This window comes from Oncorhynchus tshawytscha, linkage group LG16 (assembly GCF_018296145.1).
Source record: "Oncorhynchus tshawytscha isolate Ot180627B linkage group LG16, Otsh_v2.0, whole genome shotgun sequence".
Lineage (NCBI taxonomy): Eukaryota > Metazoa > Chordata > Actinopteri > Salmoniformes > Salmonidae > Oncorhynchus > Oncorhynchus tshawytscha.
The window spans coordinates 75729898-75756224 of record NC_056444.1 but is presented as its reverse complement, the minus strand read 5'-3'; the positions used below and the strand labels follow the sequence as shown (position 1 = coordinate 75756224).

Genomic DNA, 26327 nt, shown 5'->3' with positions numbered 1-26327 from the left:
ACGCTAGCACGCGGGCGACAGTTTTACTGTGGATATACATACTTTTGTATCGGTTTCCTCTAGCATCTTCACAAGGTCCTTTGCTGTTGTTTTGGGATTGATTTGCACTTTCCGCACAAAAGTACATTCATGTCTAGGAGAGAGAACGTGTCACCTTCCTGAGCGGTATGACGGCTGTGTGGTCCCATGGTGTTTATACTTGTGTGCTATTGTTTGTACAGATGATCGTGGTACCTTCAGGCATTTGGAAATTACACCCAAGGATGAACCATACTTGTGGAGGTCTACAATTTTTTTCCTGAGGTCTTGGCTGATTTCCTTTTATTTTCCCATTATGTCAAGCAAAGTTTGAAGGTAGGCCTTGAAATACATCCATAGGTACACCTCCAATTGACTCAAATTATGTCAAATAGCCTATCAGAAGCTTCTAAAGCCTTGACATAATTTTCTGGAATTTTCCAAGCTCTTTAAAGTGTTACAGGAATTGTATTCCTATATGTTCATCAACCAATTCAATTAAAACACTCTGCCCATTTCTAAGAATTTGTAAGATACTTATTTGCATAAAATGGACAGAGACCAGTCTCCAAATCAATCAATAGCGTTTATTCTCGAGAGTACTGATCATAATACAATGTACATTGGTTTATATCACATTCCCTCATAGCGTTTTGAATGCTGCTCCTCCTTCTCTCCGATACAATGGCAATATAGTTCACAAGCCTTCCCACATTGTCTGCCACTTGTTAAACAATCTACTACAAGCCCAAGGTCTTTCCCCTCTCTGGGTAGAGACAGGATGTCCTGTAAGGAACACAGCATTCCAGCCCGTCTGACAATAGCTCCATTCGTTTCTAACCAGGAACACAAAGTCCTTCTAATTCTTGACAAAAACTACACACATTACATTCAGTATTATGATTATGATAAGATTCATACATCCATACAGTAACATAGTAGTATTCTGTTTAGTTATAGTTCTGATTGAAATGTATACATAATTTAGTCATCATTCATAAAAATCCCTTGACATAAAGGCACAGTCAACTTAGTGTATGTAAACTTCTGACCCACTGGAGTTGTGATACAATGAATTATACATTAAATAATCTGTCTGTAAACATTTGTTGGAAAAATTACTTGTGTCATGCACAAAGTAGATGTCCTAACCGACTTGCCAAAACGAAAGTTTGCTAACAAGAAATTTGAGGAGTAGTTGAAAAACGAGTTTTAATTACTCCAACCTAAGTGTATGTAAATTCTGATTACAACTGTGTCAATTTAGGTGTAGGAATGAAGCTCGTGCTTTCAGAGTTTATAGTGGATATCAAGGCGGATTTACGCGGTCCATAGCAACCTACTGACCTGAGTTTTGCTGAGCGCATTATTTGACTGCGAATAGCCTAGGCTTACATGACATTTTATGGAATTTCTACATTTTGAATATGACTAGGCCTATAGTTAACTTTATTTCACATTCATTAATTTGCAAGTATGTATTTATGGTAGGCTACTTAAAGCTCTGAGCACATCATGGACACCAATAGAAAGTGGCAGGAGATGACTTTCAGCAGAATGCCTACTACAACTATACTTGAAAGGGCACGCACCTCAAACTGTGACAGCAGCGCGATAAATGAAAGTATTTTGACAGGTACGTTTCTACTACATCTGAATTATCGAAGTGTGCCTATTCGATGCTAACACTTTAGATTATTAGACTATGCTACTTTAAATATGTACATTCCTTTTTGCGGCGTTCAATGTGTTTGCATCACATTTTCAACTCTATGGATAGTTATTTTTTATGTTGCCCTAAATAAGAAATGTTTATGTGCGCTCTAGGCAACAGCTGGTAGATACAGTGCGTGTAGGCTGATCTACAAGAATCAATGATTATAGATAAGAGCGATTTTTATTTGTCAAAGCTGTCAAGAATCGATTATCATGTCACAAGAATCAGACCCTCGATGTTTAGGCTATTGGAAAGGATCATCAAGATCACCGTGCACTTTCAACACCCTGTGAAGTTCATAATAAATTATTTCATTGATAAACTGCATGGTTTCCCAAGTCGTAGAGGGAGGACCACACAATATATCATAGCGTGACTTCAATTTTACTTCGATATTATGGTTATTATATCAACATTTGCTCATAAAGGCGTTTCCCCCGCAGTTGGTTGCATAATTCGTTTTACCGATAGCAAAAGATCTCCGCATTTCGAACGAACAAACATAGTCGCAGCAGTCATGTTTTTTAGATTTTTTTTTATTTTTACATATGGGATGACTTCACTCGCATAAAAACTGGATGGATAAGTGGTTATTGAGCCGATATTGGACAAAGATCTTTCTCCCCTGTCACACTGTAAGATAATACTTATTTATTTTATTTTATCTTGATTAACAATTGATCAACTAAATTTGACCAGTTGTTTAAACATTGACAACGACTATTATTACAATAAGATTAAATTGCATGTTTTGTTCCATTATGCCTATACGCGTGTGTTTGAGTTTAGAAAGGCCAACATTCAAGTGTTATATTTGGGTGCACACTGACTCTCTTCTAGTCCACTATACAAACTACATGTGTTATCTGTAATAGCCTACGGCACAGCTCTCGTTTGAATCTTAATGTCACGTTGACACTGCCAATGTCATACTATATATGTAATTTCAAGTCCTATCATTCCCTGTAAAATATGATGACCCTTTCCCATTAGAAGTGACAACACCAGTGACATTTTATTTCTGATACAAATATTAGTGGTGTCATTATTTCTGAGAAGACAATGTCTGTGTAATCCACAGATCTTTATTCAGTCAAGCTCTAAGACAGAATATAATAAAATAGCAAATTAACTGAACAGAGTGGGCACATGCAGGTAAAACAGTATTTAGGCTAAGCTCTATTTAAGCATTTAAGTAAGTAGCCTTGAGCCGGAACGGAAACAAGATCTAATAGTGGCTGAGATCATACTATTTAAGAATATCAAGATTTTTATCGGTTTCCTCAAATACCGGAGGGGAAATGTCATTACCACCAAGTCATAAAATTAGCTTTTTTAGTTTTAAAGGAAATTACAGAAATATAACATTATATAACATTTAACATATTTTTTTTTACTATTTCGAATTTTTCTTAATTATATGCATTTATCATTGTCATGTCTAAATGTGCATAAATGCCTTGATGATGCTCAGAATCGTAGAAATGTATTTACCACATCAAAATCGTAATATGTTACATTACTTTAGACATTTTCTTAAGAACTAGCATATAAGGCTCACATATGGGAAAAATCATCAATATCAATTGTAATTTAATACACATTTGCCTCAAAAATAAACATTTTAATGTCATTGTTGTACATGTTGAATTTTTATTGAAGATATAGAACAGACCATTCCTTCTAATTCATCCCAAAGGTGTTCAACGGGGTTGAGGTCAGGGCTCTGTGCAGGCCAGTCAAGTTCTTCCACACCGATCTCAACAAACCATTTCTGTATGGATCTGGCTTTGTGCATGGGGGTATTGTCATGCTGAAACAGTAAAGGGCCTTCCCCAAAACTGTTGCTACAAAGTTGGAAGCACAGAATCATCTAGAATGTCATTGTAAGCTGTAGCGTTAAGATTTCCCTTCACTAGAACTAATGGGCCCGAACCATGAAATTACAGCCCCAGACCATTATTCATTCTCTACAAAATGTAGGACAGATGATTTTTATGCGCTACACGCTTTAGCACTCAGCAGTTCCGTTCTGTGAACTTGTGTGGCCTACCACTTAGTGGATGAGCCGTTGTTGCTCTTAGACATTTCCACTTCACAATAACAGCACTTACAGTTGACTGGGGCAGGTTTAGCAGGGCAGAAATTTGACGAACTGACTTTGGAAAGATGTTGAAAGTCACTGAGCTCTTCAGTGTGGACCATTCTACTGCCAATGTTTGTCTATGGAGATTGCATAGCTGTGTGCTCGATTTTATACACCTTTCAGCAACGGTGTGGCTGAAATAGCCGAATCCGCTAATTTGATCCACTAATTTGAAGGGGTATCCACATACTTTTGTATATGTAGTGTATGTCCTTGTCCTCTCCTTGGTTGATTTATGGAGCATCTTATAGAAACATTTAAAATAAATAATTAAAGTCAGTACTAATCATTGTAAGTCACATAAATAGACATCAAAATCACTCAATCACCTGAACATATTGTCATTATTACCACCACATTCTGTCCTTAGCATTACAGTTCGTTATGTGGTGGTAATGATGTGTAGTGGGAATGACATTTTAACAGTATTTGGTCATAAATAGCAGGGATTATAGCATGCTAACTCCAGTTGAACAGCTAGAATACAATGTATCCTAAATACACATAATTAAAAAATAATTTAAAAAAATCTAATTATTATAGCCTATTTGGTATTGAAGTACAATAAATAAAATAAAATAAAATTTCTATCATTTCCTGACAAAATTGGAATTCCCCTCCATGTGCTCCACTGTCACTATTCATAGCCATGGTGACCAAGTACACTAACTTTTGAAAATGTTACTATTATGTAATTTGCTTGTCATGATGGTAATGACACAATACTTTGAGAGGGCTGTATTTTGTGTACAAAAAAGTATCAAATAGAAAATGGCTTATGCACATCTAATATGTATATAGTTTCCATTTATTTGACTCTTTTTTAAACAGGTGCATTCAATATTTTGTAATTATCAAGACTTTTGTAAGTGTAATACATAGAAGATTGTCAAAAGTCTGGATCTGAGACAGGACAAAAACAGTGCAAAACAGTTCAATCCAGACATGAAATGCTTTAGAAAATAAAAAATAAAAACATTTTGAAAGCTGAAAAAACAGTTTAAGGTTATTTTAGTCTCTACGTAATGAAATAAAACATCTAAATTAAAATGTTATCTTAAAAATCTAACCCTGAGACACAAAAAGGCCCGTGTTCGCAAAATCTCCCATATACTGTGTGAAGAAAAATAAACTGAATGTCAAACCAATATCAAATCATGTGAAACAAGTGTAACATAGTAGCCTAAGGAAGTAAATATTATTATTATTATATATTTTTAATCACAGTAGTTGAATATTGGAATGTAGGCTTATTTTGAAATACACTTAAAAGTATTAGCATATATTTGAAAATACATATTGCCTGTTTTGGTATTTGAAATAATCTATTTGAACATATTTTCAAATAGAAGGCCATCATAGGAAGTTATTTGAAAATACTTTCAAATACTTCCAATAGAAGCAGTGGTTTTGTGTCACATTATTTCAAATGACTCAAATACATAGAAAATAAGTATTTCAAAAGCAAATAATAATAAAATACCCATGTATTTGAACCCAGGTCTGAAACACATGGCTGACTAGTGTCTTATTGGTCCGATCTGTCCTTTAGTGACATCGATCTGTGTCTGACTGTGTCCATGATGCGCTGCCTCGTTCAGAAGAAAACATACCTCGTCATTTTATCTCCACTGCTACTGTTCGCCCTCCTCCGCTACTGGACTCGAAGGGCCACCACCACTGTTGACGTGGGACCAGGCCAGAGCTACAAGGCACAGAAGGTTCTGAAGGAGAGGCTGCAAAATGTCCAGAATAGTTATGACAATATCCCATATGTCCTGAAGGAAAGTGTGGCAGGGTGAGTTCATATGGGCAAATGGTATAACACATGTATAACACATTCATAAATGGCAAAAATGATAGTCACAAAGTAACAAATACAAAACAATGTTTGGAAGTGTGTCCTAAATCTAGGAGATATAAGAGAACTCGGGAAATAAATACATAAATAAATATATATGCATTTTAATTTTTTTACACATATTTAACCAATTTTTTGGGGGTAGACAAAAAAACTACATTAATACTTCCATTATTTGTTTTAAACGGGTACTGGTTTCCTTCAGAGTCGTGTGACACTTATGGGGGTCATAAAACGCTACAGACGTTTTCGCGAGAGGACTGATTTTCAAAAACCCTCTAGCGCTGCCACCTTTCATCGCAGACGTGGAGGTGTGACATCGGTGGATGTGGTAGATTGAGACGTATCCAATGCAAAGAATATAAAATCAGATATCTCTAGATAAAATGGACGTATTTTTGTATATATTCCATTTCGCAATTCCATTTGAATTCGGCCAAACTGAAATTCAAGGTCCAATTACAATTTTCTTCATTGCGTTTCAAATTTCGAACTACTTCCTGATTCGACTCAATCAAATCAACCTGCATGGTTTTCATTGCACTAATAGTGACTTATTTTGTCCCATACTCTTACCAACCGTGCACAACGCTCTTCATTAATCTCATTCAGGCGTCTGGCACTGAACGTGTGTGTGTGTGAGGCAGATAAGAAGCCTGCCATCGACCTGCCTTTTGCCCAAGTGCTGTTCCCCCGTGTCTGGGCCCAGGATGACTTCCACACAGCCTTCCAGGAGGCAGAGCTGGCTCAGGTGAAAAGTCGCAGGCAGCAGGAGTACAACAGCTTCCAGCAGAGGTGACTGTAGAGTACACTGAAGTGTTGTGCTGTGCTTTGCAGTGCATTGGAATTTAATGATTTGCTTTGCTGTGCACCTTGCAACTATATACTGCAACTCCCCACTGTTTTCAAGTTATGGGCCCACCCTTCTTTGCCTTCTCTCCTTCCATTGAAAATATGTGACGTACATGACGTGTTTACAATGCTGCTTTTATTTTTAATGTACCATGATGCTGGAACAAAATTCAAAACACATTTCAACTTGATGTTCTCTCTCTCTGTGTGTGTGTGTGTGTGTGTGTGTGTGTGTGTGTGTGTGTGTGTGTGTGTGTGTGTGTGTATGTGTGTGTGTGTGTGTGTGTGTGTGTGTGTGTGTGTGTGTGTGTGTGTGTATTTATGTTGTGTATACAGGGTGCATTTGTAAAAGAGACCTAGGGCTCAATATGTCTTCCTGTTAAAAATAAATATACAAAATAAAAAGTACATTACATCATCATACTTTAGCTTGAGCTTATTTCTAGTCTGGCTAACCTCTCCATGTTGGCTGCAGGTACCAGACTCCCGCAGACCTCCTTGTTATAGCAGAAGCCAACAGTCCCCTACAGTACCCTACCCAGGGGGTGGAGGTTCGCCCTCTCAAGACTATCGTTATCCCTGGTAAGATCACTGAAAGATTTACACTCTGGACAGAAGGGATTTTTGCAGCTTTGTTGTAAATATCGCCTTTGCCCCAACCATAACTGTAGAACAGTTAAAACAAAACTAACCTGACCTTATGACTGAAGATGGAATTCTCTTCTCTTTTTTAAGGGTTGGGTCTGAAAGAAAAGCATAGACAGCTTCATACAGTAAGTTTATCTCCATACTACATTGAACAAAAACATAAACGCAACATGCAAAAATGACAAAATCTAACAGACTTACAGTTCATATAAGGAAAGCAGTCAATTTGAATAAATACATTAGGCCCTAATCTATGGATCTCATATGACTGGGAATACAGATATGCATCAGTTAGTCACAGATACCTTGAAAAAATGGTAGGGCGCGTGGAACAGAAAACCAGTCCGTATCTGATTAGACCACAATTGTGACTCACCACCTGGATGTGGTCCTATAGAGCAACATTTGACATTTTTATTTTTATTTTTACATTGGATTAAATTAGAGACTCAGAGCTGCAAAATGGTATATCATACACTCCATTTTTAAGGAACAATGGGAAAGTAATTCTGCTTTGAAAGTTGATAAACTTGTGAACTCACTTTTGAGAAAATGGCCTTTGGATGTTTTGGTATCTAGTGAAGAGCTCTTCTATGTTCACACCCTATTAAGCTCTAGCCCCACTCATTACGTTTCGCTCTCGGAAGCTTAACCAGCTCTGCTGACAACAATTTCATTATGCTTTTTTGCCAACGTTTATTGACACTGGCCATATTCAACAGGTGTTGTACACGTTATCTTAACTTCTTGCGACTAGCAATCCCGGATCCGGGAGTGTAATCATAGCCTCAAACGAATTAGCATAACGCAGCGGACCCCTAGAAACTTTTCCTATTCATGAAAATCGCAAATGAAATATATTCAAACACAAGCTTAGCCTTTTGTTAATCACACTGTCATCTCAGATTTTCAAAATATGCGTTACAGCCAACGCTAGACAAGCATTTGTGTAAGTTTATCATGGCATAATGCTATGCTAGGCTCTGCTGGCAGAAGGCAACATTTTCACGAAAATAAGAAAAGCAACCAAATTAAATAATTTACTTTTGAAGAACTTCGGATGTTTTCACTTAGGGGACTCCCAGTTAGATAGCAAATGTTCCATTTTTCCAAAAATATTATTTTTGTAGGCGAAATAGCTCCCGTTTGTTCATCATGCTTGGCTGAGCTCATTCGTAGCTCATTCACAGCCATATAAGTCATTGGCATGAGGCGGTTTCAAAAAATGCGGCACTTCCTGGTTGGATTTTTATCTGGGTTTCGCCTGTAACATCAGTTCTGTGGCACTCACAGACAATATCTTTGCAGTTTTGGAAACGTCAGAGTGTTTTCTTTCCAAAGCTGTCAATTATATGCATAGTCGAGCATCTTTTCATGACAAAATATCTTGTTTAAAACGGGAACGTTTTTCATCCAAAAATTAAAATAGCGCCCCCTAACATTTAACTGGTTAAGACATGTAGCTAGCTAGCTAGGTAAACAATGAACTTAGCTAGGTAAACAACATTTAAGATCATACACGTCACGTAATGTTAGCTAATGCGCCAGCCAGCTAACGTTAGCTAGTTAAACAACAAGGAACATAGTGCCAAATCATGTCGTTACTAACCTGCATGAATCTGCTGGGAGCTAACCAACCAGGTTCAATGTTAACTAGCTAACATTAGGCTCTAACTAGCCAAGCAAACGGTTATGGGATACGAATAATAATGTCATACACATAACGTTAGCTAGGGAGCCAGTTAGCTTGAAATGAAACAACTTTCTGCCACAATTAGAAATGTGTAATATCTGAAAATGTAGCTAGCTAGACTATCTTACCCGTATACATCATCATCCATGATGGACTCGTCTCCCTGTCACGGATGCCATGCCACTGATGCTTTTAGTTTGAAGATGTAATCCGGAGACAGGTGTTTTCTCCATCTCTTTAGCTATCGAACTCTAATTCCACTGATGTTGATCTTCCAGAAAGTGCAGAGCAACACTTATGCAGCTCCACTACACTATACATTTAAAAAAAAGCTGTGTTCTACAGGATTACCAACACAGACTGACCAACTCAAATAGACAGAAGCCTTCTTTATGGCAGACCAATCTGAACTCCTCTCTCGGCATATCTAGCCCACTCATTATCTCAGCCAATCATGGCTAGCGGGAAGGTTGCTTGCTTTTTCTGTGACTTAACCAATAAGGCTTGTAATTGAACAATATTACTTGTATTTTCAGATGGCATACAAGTTTGTTATTAAGGCACATGAAACTTCACATGTTCCAGAAGGCATGGTTTGCTAACTATCTGTCTGATAGAACTCAGTGCACTCAGTGCAGCTCATTTGATGGGCTTATGTCTGTTAAATTGTCTGTCTTGAATGGTGTGCCCCAAGGCTCTGTACTTGGTCCTCTCTTATTCACTATTTATATAAATGATTTAGACAAAAAGGTCCAAAATGCACAACTTAATTTTTATGCTGATGATACTGTTATTTACTGTTGTGCCTCGTCTCTTACAAAAGCTTTCCAGAACATGCAAACTGCTTTTTATACTGTTCAACATACCTTGTGTCAATTTAAGCTTATCCTCAATACTGACAAAACTAAACTAATGGTGTTTTCTAATGCAAGAAATATACCTCTGAACCTTTCACCTATTACTACCTGTCAGGGCAAGGAGATTGAGGTTGTAACCTCATATAAATATATTGGAATTTTAATTGATGACGGCCTCTCTTTTAAATTGCATATTCAACAACGTACAAAAAAATTGAAGCTGAAATTGGGATTTTATTTTAGGAATAAGGCCTGTTTTTCTTTTGAAGCCAGAAGGAGGCTAGTATCAGCTACATTTATGCCTTTACTAGACTATGGGGATATTTTATATATGAATGCTTCAGCTCAGTGTTTGAGATCAATTGACACTCTTTACCATGGCACTTTGAGATTTATTTTAAACTGCAAAACCCTTACGCACCACTGCACTTTGTATACCAGGGTTGGCTGGCCTTCTCTAGTTACTCGTAGGCTCAGTCACTGGTATACTTTTATTTACATTTTGGGTTTACTACCTTTTTATCTGTGCATTTTTATTGTTCAGAAATGTGGTGGGTACTCTCTTCGTTCGCTGGACTTTATCCTGCTAACTGTTCCAAATGTCCAAACTGAATTCGGTAAAAGGGCTTTTATGTACTCTGCGCCATCGTCTTGGAACGCCTTACAAAATACTTTTAAACTGGAAGAACTTGTCCCGATTGGTGTTTTTAAATCTCTGATGAAGGATTTTGAGGCTGATTCCCTGATCTGTCAATGTTTTTAATTTGCTGTTTTATACTCTTGTGAATTCAATGGTTTTTACTAGATTACTTGTAGTTTTTCATGTTGACTGTCTGTAATTTTTTTGTAATAACTTCGTGCTGCCTATCTTGGCCAGGGTGCTCTTGAAAAAGAGATTCTAATCTCAATGAGCCCTTCCTGGTTAAATAAAGGTTAATAAATAAAAATAAATACACATTTCTGCCAAAAATCCATTTTGATAAAAAATAAACGTTCAAATGGCTCTCCTGGAAAATCGGGGCTTGCGACATATGCCTAGTTTCATGAAATTGGAAACAATTTGCCTCTTGCAGCACGACACTTCTCCTTTACATAGAGTCGATCAATCTGTTGATTGTGGCCTGCGGAATGTTGTCCCACTTCTCTTCAATGTCTGTGCGAAGTTGCTGAATATTGGCGGGAACTGGAACATGCTGTCGTACATGTTGACCCAGAGCATCCCAAACGTGCTCAATAGGTACCATCATGTCTGGTGAGTATTCAGGCCAATGAAGAACTGGGACATTTTCAGCTTCCACGACTTGTATACAGATCTTTTCTACATGTGGCCGTGCATTACCATGCTGAAACATGAGGTGAGAATGACACGACAATGTGCCTCAAGGTATCGTCACGCTATCTCTGTGCATTCAAATTTACATCGATAAAATGAAACTTTGTGCATATGGAACATTTCTGGGATGTTTTATTTCAGCTCATGCAACACAGGACCAACACTTTACATGTTGCGTTTATGTGTTTGTTTCAGTATATGTTTGTTGTAGTGGCAGGTAATCTAGCGGTTAGAGCGTTTAGCCAGTAACCGAAAGGTTGTTTGTTCACCTTGTCGGCTCAGGGAGTTGAACCATTTGTCTATGTACCCTTGAGCAAGGCAGTTAACCTATAAGTCGCTCTGAACAAGAGTGTCTGCTAAAATATAAAATGTTGATTCATGTTTAACATAAAGTGATCTACAGTCATTTTGTGACCATTGTAATTGCCCCAAGCAGACTAGTTATTTGAATTAAACTGAATCCTCCCTATCATGTCCTTTAGGTGAATCTGACTGCTACCCTGGGGATATTTGATGTGTTAGCCACCGTAGACGGGGTCTCCATTAGAGGACAGGGAGTGATGCACATGACTTTGTCCAGTAGACTCCTCTCCACTCTGAACAGACAGCTACAGTTTGTCACCTACACCAACACCTTGTTCCACCCTAGGACGGCTGACACAGGTTGGTCAGCCCCTCAGTGTGTGTCTAGTCCTGAGTTCTGATACTGCAATAGAGGGTTTTGAAAAGTAACTTTTTAGTGCCTGCAGCTGTACAGGAGCTGTATGCCATACTATACAATACAACTTTATTGTCCATTTAGTAACAGCAAGCAACAGAAACCTGTCTTTTGTTCCGTTCTCAACTTCCGCCACCCAATTCCCCATTATCATGCCACTCCCTGTCATTCCACTCCTTGTCACTTTTTACTTCAGTACGACAACACAGAGATAGAAACACAATGCATCATTTCCTGCATGTCTCAAATTCTTTATAAACCTGTCTATTATTTCCTGGAAGGGGCACACAACTAGCCTACACTATAATTACACAGTCCGTGTTTAGGGAAGAGATCATTCCGCAACTGGAGAAAAAGCAGTTGGTGTGGTATTTGACATTCCATGTTGCAATGTAGGTGTGGTAGACTATAGATTACAGCTTGTTTGCTGAATGAGACTTTGAGTGTAGAGAGCGATTCTAAGTGTGTTTGGGGAAAGAGATGTTAGAGGCAGACTAGGGGAAGCAGTGTTTTGTGTACAACAATAACTGTGTTGTCACCAATCATTTCCATATGTTAACGTGGATGTTACAAAAATAACAAGTATCTGTAGACCTACTGTTAAACAAGCTTGATCTCTTATTGACCATTAGGTATTGAATGTGAGGTGAAGTCAATTTTTGTTTTGTTCATTTGATTGTATTTAATCAAATACTGTACTGTAATGTGATACACCTGAGATATTAGAGTGATGAGATATGTTTCTCTGCTCTATTCCAGTGCAGTTTGAGACTGATGGACACCAGTCCGTTTTTACCATAAAGGTTGGACATGCTGTTATTCCCAAGCTCTATCACTCAGGTTACACTGGAGGTATGTACTGTATGGGTTGTTCATTTGGCATTTGACCGCTGTATAGTTATTTGTATCTGTACAGTTATCATAGGGATCCAAGGTCATAAATGATGCAATGTTGTTTAAGGCCCAGTGAAGTCAAAATTCAGTTTTTCCTGTGTTTTGTATCAAATTGTATAACAGCTGATGAAAGTGTTAACAAATTTGATCAGCCTTATTTCTTGATAGTTGCTGGATGAAAATGCAATCTACACAGGACATTCTAGGAGTTTCGGGCTTTCCATGGTGACATCACCATGCTGTAAATTGGTTAAAAGAATTCCAAATCTTTCTACCAATGACAGCTAGTGTTCAGTTTTGCTCTCCCCACTCAGACCACTCACAGACAGTCCTAGCAAAATTCTTGCTTGAGAATTTTTGTTGTTGTTGCTAAATAAGCTATTTTGGCCCATTTGATGGGAAATCTATTACATTAAAGTACTTATAGGACAATTCCACCCCAAAACTATCTTTTGGTTTTTGTTTTATTAGTCCTGTAACGGTTTTCTTGACTTGAAGGAGAGGCGGACCAAAGCGCAGCGTGGTTATTTTGATTCATGTTTAATAAAGCACTTCACATTAACAAACTATCAAAACAAGAACCGTGAAAACCCAAAACAGTCCTATCTGGTGCAAACACAGAGACAGGAACAATCACCCACAAACACACAGTGAAACCCAGGCTACCTAAGTATGATTCTCAATCAGAGACAACTAATGACACCTGCCTCTGATTGAGACCCATACTAGGCCGAAACATAGAAATACCCAAATCATAGAAAAACAAACATAGACTGCCCACCCCAACTCACGCCCTGACCATACTAAATAATGACAAAACAAAGGAAATAAAGGTCAGAACGTGACAAGTCCATTGTTGTTCCAAAATGTTTTGCTTGTCAGCAATCAAGTTTTCAAGATATGTAACTTTCAAAATATAGACGTCATCACGTAGGTATCCCGAGTGGCGCAGCGGTCTAAGGCATCTCAGTGCTAGAGGCGTCACTACAAACCTTGGTGCAAGGCTGTATCATAACCAGCCGTGATTGGGAGTTCCATAGGGCGGCGCACAATTGGCCCAGCATCGTCCAGGTTAGGGTTTGGTTGGGGTAGGCCGTCATTGTAAATAATAATTTGTTCTTAACTGACTTGCCTAGTTAAATGAAACAATTATGCATTTTGCATCATATGGGGGATGATTTCTGTATTATGAAAATAACTGAAGATAAGTATAAGTATGAATATTCATAATTGGGTACAAACACGCCTTTCCTTTTTCCTCAGAATACAACATAAGCTCACTTGTCACCATAGCTACCAAGACATTTCTGCGTTATGACAAACTGCAGGATCTGATTGACAGCATACGGGAGTTCTATCCCACCGTCACCATAGTGATAGCAGATGACAACGAGCACCCCCAGCCAGTGATGGGTCCACACATTGAACATTACATTATGCCGTTTGGGAAGGTAAGCAAACTTTATTTTGGGAAGTATAGCTCCTGTTTCATCACAGCAATCTCTCAGTTCTGGTCTTGGGGGACCCACAAGTTGTCCTTTTGTTCCAGCCCAGTATTTCATTTACTTGTGATTCCCTCCTGGTACTCTGAGGGTCTCCATGTCCAGGATTTAAGAACACCTTGGCTATCAAACGTTTGGCTATTGCCAAATTGGTAATTAAGTCTTTGTCCTGTCTGTCTACCTCTGTGCAGGGTTGGTTTGCAGGGAGGAATCTGGCCGTCTCTCAGGTGACCACCAAGTATGTGCTGTGGGTGGACGATGATTTCCTCTTCACCTCCAACACCAGGCTGGAGAATATGGTGGAGATCCTGGAGAAGACCACCCTGGACATGGTGTGTGTTTGTGTGTGTGTTTGCGTGTGCGTGCTCATAGATCTGGACCTGGTGAGTGATGAGGGTGAGGCCTCTCTGAGAGGAATGATTAAAACCAGGGTAGAGTCAGGTTAGAACCATAGTAGAACCTGGGGTGGAATTGGGGAAGGGGGCACGCATGGGAACCGAGTCCTCAAAGTGAAAGTCATATTGACATGTACGTATAATGTTTTTTGGGCTGGATTAAAATGTTTGTGGTGAGTTCCCAAAGGGGTTTCATACAGTAGCCTAGGCTAGGGGGTGACTTTCTATCCACTCCAAACTTGGAACAAAACCACACCCACAAGTAACCATAGCAACATTCAAAACTGCATGAGAGCTGAGAGCAGTGATTGGATAGTCGAAGAGCCTCATCCTAGCAGGTGAAAATGTGATCAAAGTCCAAAGTTATTTGTCTTAGCTTTGAATGTGGCCCAATATTACTGGATAAAGTACAAGCATAATTCATGTGTGGTAACTGTTGTTTCCTGACTTGCAAAACTTCCTTGCATAACTTGATTTTAGCAATACTAGTTTGAAAGGCTTGCATGCAAAACATGATTTTAGGAGATAAAATATCTACATTTTAAATTCAGGCTGTAACACAACGAAATAAGAAACAAATCTAAGGCTGTGAATGAATACTTTCTGAAGGTACTATTCTTTTAATAATTCTTCAAGTTCTGTCAAATTGGTTGTTGATCATTGCTAGACAACCATTTTCAGGTGTTGCCATAGAATTTGATTTTAAGTCAAAACTGTAACTCGGCCGCTCAGGAACATTCAGTGTCCTCTTTGTAAGAAACTCCAGTGTCGATTTGGCCTTGTGTTTTAGATTATTGCCCTGCTGAAAGGTGAATTCATGTCCCAGTGTCTGGTGGAAAGCAGACTGAACAAGGTTTTTCTCTAAGATTTTGCCAGTGCTTAGCTCCATTCCGTTTATTTTTTATCCTGAAAAACTCCCAAGTCCTTAACGATTATTAGCATACCCATAACATGAGGCAGCCACCACTATGCTTGAAAATATTAAGAGTACTACTCAGTGATATGTTTGGGGCAAATCCAATAAAACAAACACTTTGTATTCAGGACAAAAAGTTAATTACTTTAGTTAATGGCTTGTTGCGAACAGGGTGCATGTTTTAGAATATATTTTATTATGTACAGATTTCTTCTTTTCACTCCGTCAATTACTTTTGTATTGTGGTGAAATCCCTGAGCTGTTTCCTTCCTCTCTGGCTATTGAGTTAGGAAGGACGCCTGTAACTTTGTAGTGACCTGGGTATATTGATACACCATACACAGTGTAATTAATAACTTCATCATGCTCAAAGGGACATTCAATGTCTGCTTTTTATATTTGTACCCATCTACCAATAGGTGCCCTTTGCGAGGCGTTGGAAAACCTCCCTGGTCTTTGTGGTTGAATCAATGTTTGTAATTCACTGCTCGACAGAGGGACCTAACAGAAAATTGTTTGTGTGGCATACAGAGATGATTTAATCGTTCAAAAATCATGTTAAACAGTCCATGCAACTTATTATGTGACATGTTAAGTACATTTTTACTCCTGAACTATTTAGGCTGGCCATAACAAAGGGGTTGAATACTTATTGGCTCAAGCATTTCATTTTTTATTAATTTGTAAAAATGTTGCATAAAAACAAAACTCCACTTTGACATTATGGGGTATTGTGTGTAGGCCAGGGACAAAACAAAACTCCACTTTGACATTATGGGGTATTGTGTGTAGGCCAGGGACAAAACAAAACTCCACTCTGACATTATGGGGTATTGTGTATAGACCAGGGACAAAACAAAACTCCACTCTGACATTATGGGGTATTGTGTGTAGGCCAGGGACAAAACAAAACTCCACTCTGACATTATGGAGTATTGTGTGTAGGCCAGTGACAAAACAAAACTCCACTCTGACATTATGGGGTATTGTGTGTAGACCAGGGACAAAACAAAACTCCACTCTGACATTATGGGGTATTGTGTGTAGGCCAGGGACAAAACAAAACTCCACTCTGACATTATGGGGTATTGTGTGTAGGTCAGGGACAAAACAAAACTCCACTCTGACATTATGTGGTATTGTGTGTAGGCCAGGGACAAAACAAAACTCCACTTGACATTATGGAGTATTGTGTGTAGGCCAGGGACAAAACAAAACTCCACTCTGACATTATGGGGTATTGTGTGTAGGCCAGGGACAAAACAAAACTCCACTCTGACATTATGTGGTATTGTGTGTAGGCCAGGGACAAAACAAAACTCCACTTGACATTATGGAGTATTGTGTGTAGGCCAGGGACAAAACAAAACTCCACTCTGACATTATGGGGTATTGTGTGTAGGCCAGGGACAAAAAGATTCAGGCTGTAACACAACAAAATGAGAAAAAAATCTAAGGGTGTGAAAACTTTCTGAAAGATCAGTTAGTCAGGAAATACTGCTTTTGAGCCGGAAGTGTTGTTATCTAGAGCTGTGATGAAATAGAGCTGTGCTAACCTGAGTGACTTGTTTTGTCTGTTTTTTTACAACTTGCCAGTTGGTTTTCCACTGTGACATTAAAAGAGGGTTTGCTACCGACTCAGTTCCTGTACCTTTGGAATGTACATCCTCTGGTTTTGAAGTGGTTCTACAAACTAAGAGTTCTGCTTGGTTAATCAGGTCAACGGTCTATGATGGGTGCACCGGCTGTGAGTGTGTGTGATTGTATGTGTGTGTGTGTGTGTGTGTGTGTGTGTGTGTGTGTGTGTGTGTGTGTGTGTGTGTGTGTGTGTGTGTGTGTGTGTGTGTGTGTGTGTGTGTGTGTGTGTGTGTGTGTGTGTGTGTGTGTGAGATCACAGGTGGCTGGTGCTGTGAGGGAAGCTACACTGACACGTTGTGGCAACTCATTTGTGATGACTCGTATTATCTTTCCACTCATTTTGTTATTTTTGTGTCTGTTACCCCAGGTGGGTGGTGCTGTGAGAGAAGCTACAGGCTACACTGCTACTTACCGCCACACCATCTCAGTGGAGGAAGGGGGTGAGGAGGGGGACTGTATACACATCAGAAATGGATACCATCATGTCATTGAGGGCTTTCCTAACTGTGTCCTAGCCGACGCTGTTATCAACTTCTTCATGGGGAGGACAGACAAGATGCAGCAAGTGGGATTCGATCCTCGTCTGAACCGTGTGGCTCATCTAGGTGAGTGTCTTTGTCTCATCATTAGAGCCTAGAGGTTTTCCTTATTTCTGATCAAAATATTGCCTTTATTTTAATTGTGTTAACACAAATCAAAGGAACAGCAAAAGACCAACATACTTTAGGTGTAATACCCCCAGGGGTGTGTGCTTAGTCCCCTCCTGTGCTCCATGTTCACCTACAACATCCTGGCCACGCACAACTCCAACACCATCATTATGTTTGCTGAAAACAAAATGGCATTAGGCCTGATCACAGACGACGATGAAACCACCTATAGAGAGGAGGTCAGAGACCTGTCAGTGTGGTGCCAGGACAACAATCTCTCCCTCAATGTCAGCAAGACAATGGAGCTTTTCGTGGACTACAGGAAAAGGAGGGCCGAGCACTCCCCCATCCACATCAACAGGTCTGTAGTGGAACGGGTCGAGAGCTTCATGTTCCTCAGTTTCCACATCACTAAAGAATTAACATGGTCCACACACAGACACACACCAACACTGTCGTGAAAGAAGGCACGACAACACCTCTGCCCCCTCAGAAATCTGAAAAGATTTGGAATGGGCCTTTATCATCAAAAAGTTCTACAGCTGCACCATTGAGAACACCTTGACTGCCTGCATCACCACTAGGTATATATCAATGATGTCGCTCTTGCTGCTGGTAATTCTCTGATCCACCTCTACACAGACGACACCATTCTGTTACATCTGGCCCTTCTTTGGACACTGTGTTAACAAACCTCCAAATGAGCTTCAATGCCATACAACTCTCCTTCCGTGGCCTCCAACTGCTCTTAAATGCTAGTAAAACTAAATGCATGCTCTTCAACCGATCGCTGCCCACACCCACCCGCCCGACTAGCATCACTGCTCTGGACGGTTCAGACTTAGAATATGTGGACAACTACAAATACCTAGGTGTCTGGTTAGACTGTAAACCCTCCTTCCAGACTCACATTAAGCATCTCCAATCCAAAATGAAATCAAGAATCGGCTTCCTATTTCGCAACAAAGCCTCCTTCACTCATGCTGCCAAACATACCGTTGTAAAACTGACTATCCTACCGATCCTTGACTTCGGTGATGTCATTTACAAAATAGCCTCCAACACTCTACTCAGCAAATTGGATGTAGTCTATCACAGTGCCATCTGTTTTGTCACTAAAGCACCAAATACAAAATGTCAGAATAATAGTAGAGAGAATAATTTATTTCATCTTTAATTTCTTTCCTCACATTCCCAGTGGGTCAGAAGTTTACATACACTCAATTAGTATTTGGTAGCATTGCCTTTAAATTGTTTAACTTGGGTCAAACGTTTCTGGTAGCCTTCCACAAGCTTCCCACAATAATTTGGGTGAATTTTGGTCCATTCCTCCTGACAGAGCTGGTGTAACTGAGTCAGGTTTGTAGGATTCCTTGCTCGAACACGCTTTTTCAGTTCTGCCCACAAATGTTCTATAGGGTTAGTTGTCATCAGCAAACTTGATGATGGTGTTGGAGTCGTGCGTGGCCGAGCAGTCGTGGGTGAACAGGGAGTACTGGGGCCGAGCTCCCTGCCATCCAGGACCTCTATACTAGGCGGTGTCAGAAGGCCCTAAAAATTGTCAAAGACTCCAGCCATAGACTGTTCTCTCTGCTACCACACTGCAAGCGGTACCGATGGAACCAATAGAACCCTGAACAGGTTCTATCCCCAAACCATACATCTACTAAATAGATAACCAAATAGCTACCCGGACTATCTACATTGACCCTCTTTGCACTAACTCTTTACACTTATCACATACAGTGCCTTCAAAAAGTGTTCACTCACACCCCTTCACTTTTACACATTATATTGTGTTACAGACAGAATTTAAAATGTATTAAATTTTGATTTTGTGTCACTGATCTACACACAATACCCCATAATGTCAAAGTGGCATTTGTTTTGAGAACATTTTCTAAATTAATAAAAAATGAAAAACTCAAATTTGGTGGTGGAAAAAGTACCCAATTGTCATACTTGAGTAAAAGTATAGATACCTTAATAGAAAGTTGCTCAAGTGAAAGTCAGCCAGTAAAATACTGCTTGAGTAAATGTCTCAAAGTATTTGGTTTTACATATACTTAAGTATCAAAAGTAAATGTAATTACCTTTTTCAAACCTCGCCCTCTCCTTTTCCCAAAGTTCTTTTCAAACAACTTAATAGGAAGGTTTCTTCATTTCTGTGGAAAGGGAAACTCTCCAGAGTGAAACTCATACCTTTATGCGAACCATACTCAGAAGGACTTACTCTACCTGACTTCCTGTTGTATTACTGGGCATCTCAGTTAAAGGCTGTGTGGATATGGCAAGATACAACAACAAGTTCACCCTCTTGGAGACAGATGGAGGAGTGTCTGACCCCTGTTACATTGGCATCTATACCTTATATTAGTCCACCTAAAGCTTGGCTAGGTCTCATAAACAACCCCTTCATTAAAAACACTTTAAATATATGGATGGAAGTCTGTAAACAAACAGAAGGCCTTCGATCTATATATGAACAAACACCTTTCTGTAATAACCCCATCTTTCAACAACTGGCATCTCATTTTCAGTTACCTCAAACTCCTTTCTTCAAGTACCTACAGGTTAGGCATTATATTGCCAATCAGCAGGGAGGTAGGATTCAGCCCATGAGTAAATCTATAACTGATAAACTGTGGCTGGAGAGGAAAGAGGTAAAAGGTTTCATTTCTTACATGAACTCTAGGCTTCAAGCTCTGTAGGGAAATGATGAACCTTTGAAAGCTTGCATGAAGTGGCATGATGACCTTGGTCTCATTGTTGAGGATGAGAAATGGGGAAAACTCTTTTAAGATGTTCAGCGTCTTTCATCTAACACAAGGCACAAGTTGATGCAATTCAATATTTTACATAGGGTCTACTTTACACCAGAGAGACTGTATAAGATCAATTGTAAATATTCAGCATTTTGCCCAAGGTGTGAAACGGGGGTGGGTATACTGATGCATATGTTTTTGTCCTGCCCTGAACTAAGCAATTATTGGAAAGACATTATTCAGATCTTATCACAGATCACTAATATGACGGTACCACTAAATCCTTCCCTTATTCTTCTTGGAGATGACTCTGTTCTACCAGTTGATATTTGTAGCAAAACCAGATTAATTAAATTGGCAGTCATTGCAGCCAATAAATGGACAGCTATTATATTGAAGAGTGACACTCTGCCAAGCAAGCAGATGTGGCTAAAAGATCTAACTTCAAATCAAATCAAATCAATCAAATCACATTTTTATTTGTCACATACACATGGTTAGCAGATGTTAATGCGAGTGTAGCGAAATGCTTGTGCTTCTAGTTCCGACAATGCAGTAATAACGGACAAGTAATCTAACTAACAATTCCAAAAAACTACTGTCTTATACACAGTGTAAGGGGATAAAGAATATGTACATAAGGATATATGAATGAGTGATGGTACAGAGCAGCATAGGCAAGATACAGTAGATGATATCGAGTACAGTATATACATATGAGATGAGTATGTAAACCAAGTGGCATAGTTAAAGTGGCTAGTGATACATGTATTACATAAGGATGCAGTCGATGATATAGAGTACAGTATCTACGTATGCATATGAGGTGAATAATGTAGGGTAAGTAACATTATATAAGGTAGCATTGTTTAAAGTGGCTAGTGATATATTTACATCATTTCCCATCAATTCCCATTATTAAAGTGGCTGGAGTAGAGTCAGTGTCATTGACAGTGTGTTGGCAGTAGCCACTCAATGTTAGTGGTGGCTGTTTAACAGTCTGATGGCCTTGAGATAGAAGCTGTTTTTCAGTCTCTCGGTCCCAGCTTTGATGCACCTGTACTGACCTCGCCTTCTGGATGACAGCGGGGTGAACAGGCAGTGGCTCGGGTGGTTGATGTCCTTGATGATCTTTATGGCCTTCCTGTAGCATCGGGTGGTGTAGGTGTCCTGGAGGGCAGGTAGTTTGCCCCCGGTGATGCGTTGTGCAGACCTCACTACCCTCTGGAGAGCCTTACGGTTGAGGGCGGTGCAGTTGCCATACCAGGCGGTGATACAGCCCGCCAGGATGCTCTCGATTGTGCATCTGTAGAAGTTTGTGAGTGCTTTTGGTGACAAGCCGAATTTCTTCAGCCTCCTGAGGTTGAAGAGGCGCTGCTGCGCCTTCCTCACGATGCTGTCTGTGTGAGTGGACCAATTCAGTTTGTCTGTGATGTGTATGCCGAGGAACTTAAAACTTGCTACCCTCTCCACTACTGTTCCATCGATGTGGATGGGGGGGTGTTCCCTCTGCTGTTTCCTGAAGTCCACAATCATCTCCTTAGTTTTGTTCTGCCCACAAATGTTCTATAGGGTTAGTTGTCATCAGCAAACTTGATGATGGTGTTGGAGTCGTGCGTGGCCGAGCAGTCGTGGGTGAACAGGGAGTACAGGGAGAACTTCCTATATTCCATCTGAAAAAAATAACATACAATTTACAAAATAAACCCTTTGAATTTCCTGATGTCTGGGGGAACTTTCAGCAGTTTCTAGAGACGTCACCTTAGCTGCCTCATTACTACTTTCTTCATTAATCTATTATTATTATTAGTTGTTTTTTGAATAGTTTATTTTCTAGCATGGAATGTGAAGGTCCTTCTGTGTCTTTTTGTTGTTGTTAATCAGTGAAGCTAATACCAGGAGGGGGTAGTTTATGTGTTGGTGAGGGAAGCGTTTTGTGTCCCCATGTAGCATGGCGTTTTGTGTCCCCATGTAGCATGGCGTTTTGTGTCCCCATGTAGCATGGCGTTTTGTGTCCCCATGTAGCATGGTGTTTTGTGTCCCCATGTAGCATGGTGTTTGTGTCCCCATGTAGCATGGCGTTTTGTGTCCCCATGTAGCATGGCGTTTTGTGTCCCCATGTAGCATGGTGTTTTGTGTCCCCATGTAGCATGGTGTTTTGTGTCCCCATGTAGCATGGTGTTTTGTGTCCCCATGTAGCATGGCGTTTTGTGTCCCCATGTAGCATGGTGTTTTGTGTCCCCATGTAGCATGGTGTTTTGTGTCCCCATGTAGCATGGTGTAGCATGGTGTTTTGTGTCCCCATGTAGCATGGTGTTTTGTGTCCCCATGTAGCATGGCGTTTTGTGTCCCCATGTAGCATGGTGTAGCATGGTGTTTTGTGTCCCCATGTAGCATGGTGTTTTGTGTCCCCATGTAGCATGGCGTTTTGTGTCCCCATGTAGCATGGCGTTTTGTGTCCCCATGTAGCATGGCGTTTTGTGTCCCCATGTAGCATGGTGTTTTGTGTCCCCATGTAGCATGGTGTTTTGTGTCCCCATGTAGCATGGCGTTTTGTGTCCCCATGTAGCATGGCGTTTTGTGTCCCCATGTAGCATGGTGTTTTGTGTCCCCATGTAGCATGGTGTAGCATGGTGTTTTGTGTCCCCATGTAGCATGGTGTTTTGTGTCCCCATGTAGCATGGTGTTTTGTGTCCCCATGTAGCATGGTGTTTTGTGTCCCCATCTAGCATGGTGTAGCATGGTGTTTTGTGTCCCCATGTAGCATGGTGTTTTGTGTCCCCATGTAGCATGGTGTTTTGTGTCCCCATGTAGTATGGCGTTTTGTGTCCCCATGTAGCATGGCGTTTTGTGTCCCCATGTAGCATGGTGTTTTGTGTCCCCATGTAGCATGGCGTTTTGTGTCCCCATGTAGCATGCCGTTTTGTGTCCCCATGTAGCATGGCGTTTTGTGTCCCCATGTAGCATGGTGTTTTGTGTCCCCATGTAGCATGGTGTTTTGTGTAGGTGTCATATTTTGCTGCTTGTAAAATTGAAAAAAAATAAAATAAAAAGCCAATAAATATATTGTAAAAAAATATATATATATGTAATTCCTAAAATATACACTACTGGTCAAAAGGTTTAGAACACCTACTCGTTCAAGGGTTTTTCTATATTTTCACTATTTTCTACATTGCAGAATAATAGTGAAGACATCAAAACTATGAGGTAACACATATGGAATCATGTAGTAACCAAAAAAGTGTTAAACAATTCAAAATATATTTTAGATTTGTAAGGACAGACGCTGGAGACGAGAAGCAAGTACAGGGAGTGAACATTTGATGAAACAGCGGACATATAACAAAACAAGAACAGCGTCAGGACAGGGGGAACAAAGCAGACAGAACCATTTTCTTGTTTTAAAAAATGTATGGATAGCCAGGGGCACACTCCAACACTCAGACATTATTTACAAAAGATACATTTGTGTTTAGTGAGACCACCAGGACAGAGGCAGTAGGGATGACCACGTGTTCTGTTGATAAGTGGGTGAATTTTACAATTTCCCTGTCCTGCTAAGCATTCAAATGTAACGAGTACTTTGTATGGAGTAAAAAATACAATATTTTATTTAGGAATGTAGAGAGGTAAAATATGTCAAAAATATAAATAGTAAAGTAAATTACAGATACCCCAAAAAACGACTTAAGTAGTACTTTAATATATTTTTACTTAAGTACTTTACACTACTGCTAAAATGTATTGAGTCAATAAGTGATGGACCCCATTGTCATGGTAAGCCTAAATAAGTTCAGGAGTGTGCTTAACAAATCGTATTCGTTGCATGGACTCATTCTATGTTTAATAATAGTGGCAAACTTGATTTTTCAATGACTACTTTATCTCTGTACCCCACTCATACTAGTATCTGTAAGGTCCCTCGATCTAGTAGTGAATTTCAAGCACAGGTTCAACCACAAAGACCAGGGGGGTTTGTCAATGCCTTGCAAAGGGCACCGTTTGGTAGATGTGTTAAAAAATAGTGAAGTTATTCATTAGGCTTTTGATAGTGTGTCAATACACCCCATCGCTACAAAGATATAAGTATCCTTCCTAACTCAGTTGCCGAAGAGGAAGGAAACTTCTCAGGGATTTCACCATGAGGTCAATGGGGATTTTAAAATGTTTACATTGTTTAATGGTTGTTGTGATATGAGAACTAAGGTGGATTTTAAAAAAGAATTGTAGTTACTCCACAGTACTAACCTAATTGACAGAGTAAAAAGAAGGAAGCCTGTACAGAATACAAATATTCCAAAACATGTTTGCAACATGGCACTAAAGTAATACTGCAAAATAAATGTGGCAAAGCAATTGAGTTTTTGTCCTGAATACAACGTTTTATGTTTGGGCAAATCCAATCCAATACATTACTGAGTACCACTCTCCATATTTTCAAGCATGGTGGTGGCTGCATCATGTTATGGGTATGCTTGTAATCATTAAGGGCTGGGGAGTTTTATTATAAAAATGAAATTGGATGGAGCTAAGCACAATCCTATTGGAAAACTAGGTTCACCCTGCCTTCCAACAGACACTGGGAGATTAATTCACCTTGGACAATGAACACAAGGCACACAAGGCCAAATCTAAGCATTTCACTTTTAGTCTACACCTGTTGTTTACGAATCATGTGACAAATACAATTTGATTTAATAAGTGAAATCTTCTAGACTGAGAACATAAACTGTGACTTGTCACTGAAAGTCTGCAACAAGAAAACAAGACATTCATTTTGTGATCAAATTGTAAAAATATTTTATTGCATCCTCAGAGTTCTTCATCGACGGGCTTGGGATCCTCCACATAGCTTCCTGTGATGACATCATCATAAACCATGCATCAAAGATCAAGTTGCCATGGGGCAAGTCGCACAGTGAGAAGGCCTACGCCAAGTTCCGCTACTCCTCATCGGATGCTGTCCAAATCAAAAATGCCCTTTTTTACTTCAAGAACAGACTCAAATGCATGTCTAGTAACTGAAACAGGCTCTACAAGCTATCACTTGAGGTTTTAAAACTGAGGTTTTTATTTTTGTTACACTGAGCAGCCATTTTTTTGTCATCACCAACAGAGGTGTCATGCCCATAGGGGGCATAGGGGCATGTTCCCCCCTCGGATTATATTTTGTGTATGTAATTGTTGTTTCTCTGTAATACTACTAGCCACCAATGATTTTTATGAGGTTGGCTTTAGCTAATTCAGATTGGGAACCTCTCCCCCAACCTCATAACTAGCTAACAACGAGAAGCCATTTCAGGATATCAATCAAGCTAGAGTAGCTGGCATGCCTGCTGACAAGGTTCGTATACTTTAGAAAAGAACGCAATAACTAAATAAGACTCATATTCCTTTCAATCTTTTACCTGGGTTTTAGCAGAGATTCTGAGAATAATATTTATCACCAGTCAGGAGGATACAGAGGCTCAAGAGGGTATGCTAAGTAACCAGTAAAATATACATATTCTTTAGATATATGAAGCGTAATGATTATAGATGGCAGGAAAAAGCTGTTTCGGTTTTTAAGAACAAATGTAAAATCTCCAACTCCCGGACGAGGGACATACCCCCGCAAGCCATCCTCATGTACTTTGTGCCCCCTCTGATTTTTGGGGTTCATGATGCCCCTGGTCACCACCACAGCATTTGTTGTGGACACAGTGAATGTGTGGAAACAAA

General features: G+C 39.7%; 1 protein-coding gene across 3 annotated transcripts; it reads left to right on the top strand.

Annotated features, from left to right (window-relative positions):
- Positions 1-1213: 1213 nt before the first annotated feature.
- LOC112216357 (beta-1,4 N-acetylgalactosaminyltransferase 1) lies at positions 1214-26327 on the top strand. Of its 3 annotated transcripts, none has more exons than XM_024376295.2 (11): positions 1214-1654; positions 5434-5679; positions 6355-6537; positions 7070-7176; positions 7330-7367; positions 11608-11788; positions 12603-12695; positions 14001-14188; positions 14431-14571; positions 17556-17793; positions 25423-26327. In XM_024376295.2, the coding sequence occupies exons 2-11, from the start codon at positions 5462-5464 to the stop codon at positions 25629-25631; spliced, it is 1596 nt and encodes a 531-aa protein (XP_024232063.1). In that variant the 5' UTR covers positions 1214-1654; positions 5434-5461; the 3' UTR covers positions 25632-26327. The 3 variants fall into 3 exon arrangements, with proteins under 3 accessions (XP_024232063.1, XP_024232062.1, XP_042155583.1); XM_024376294.2 differs by lacking the exon at positions 1214-1654 and adding an exon at positions 1680-2370; XM_042299649.1 differs by lacking the exon at positions 1214-1654 and having other exon boundaries at positions 5419-5679.

Bases quoted from the DNA above. Each gene is read 5' to 3' on its own strand.
- LOC112216357 (XM_024376295.2), top strand. From the start codon at position 5,462: ATGATGCGCTGCCTCGTTCAGAAGAAAACATACCTCGTCATTTTATCT. The intron at 6,538-7,069 runs GTGACTGTAGAG...TGTTGGCTGCAG, and splicing joins TACAACAGCTTCCAGCAGAG to GTACCAGACTCCCGCAGACC. The intron at 7,177-7,329 runs GTAAGATCACTG...CTCTTTTTTAAG, and splicing joins CAAGACTATCGTTATCCCTG to GGTTGGGTCTGAAAGAAAAG.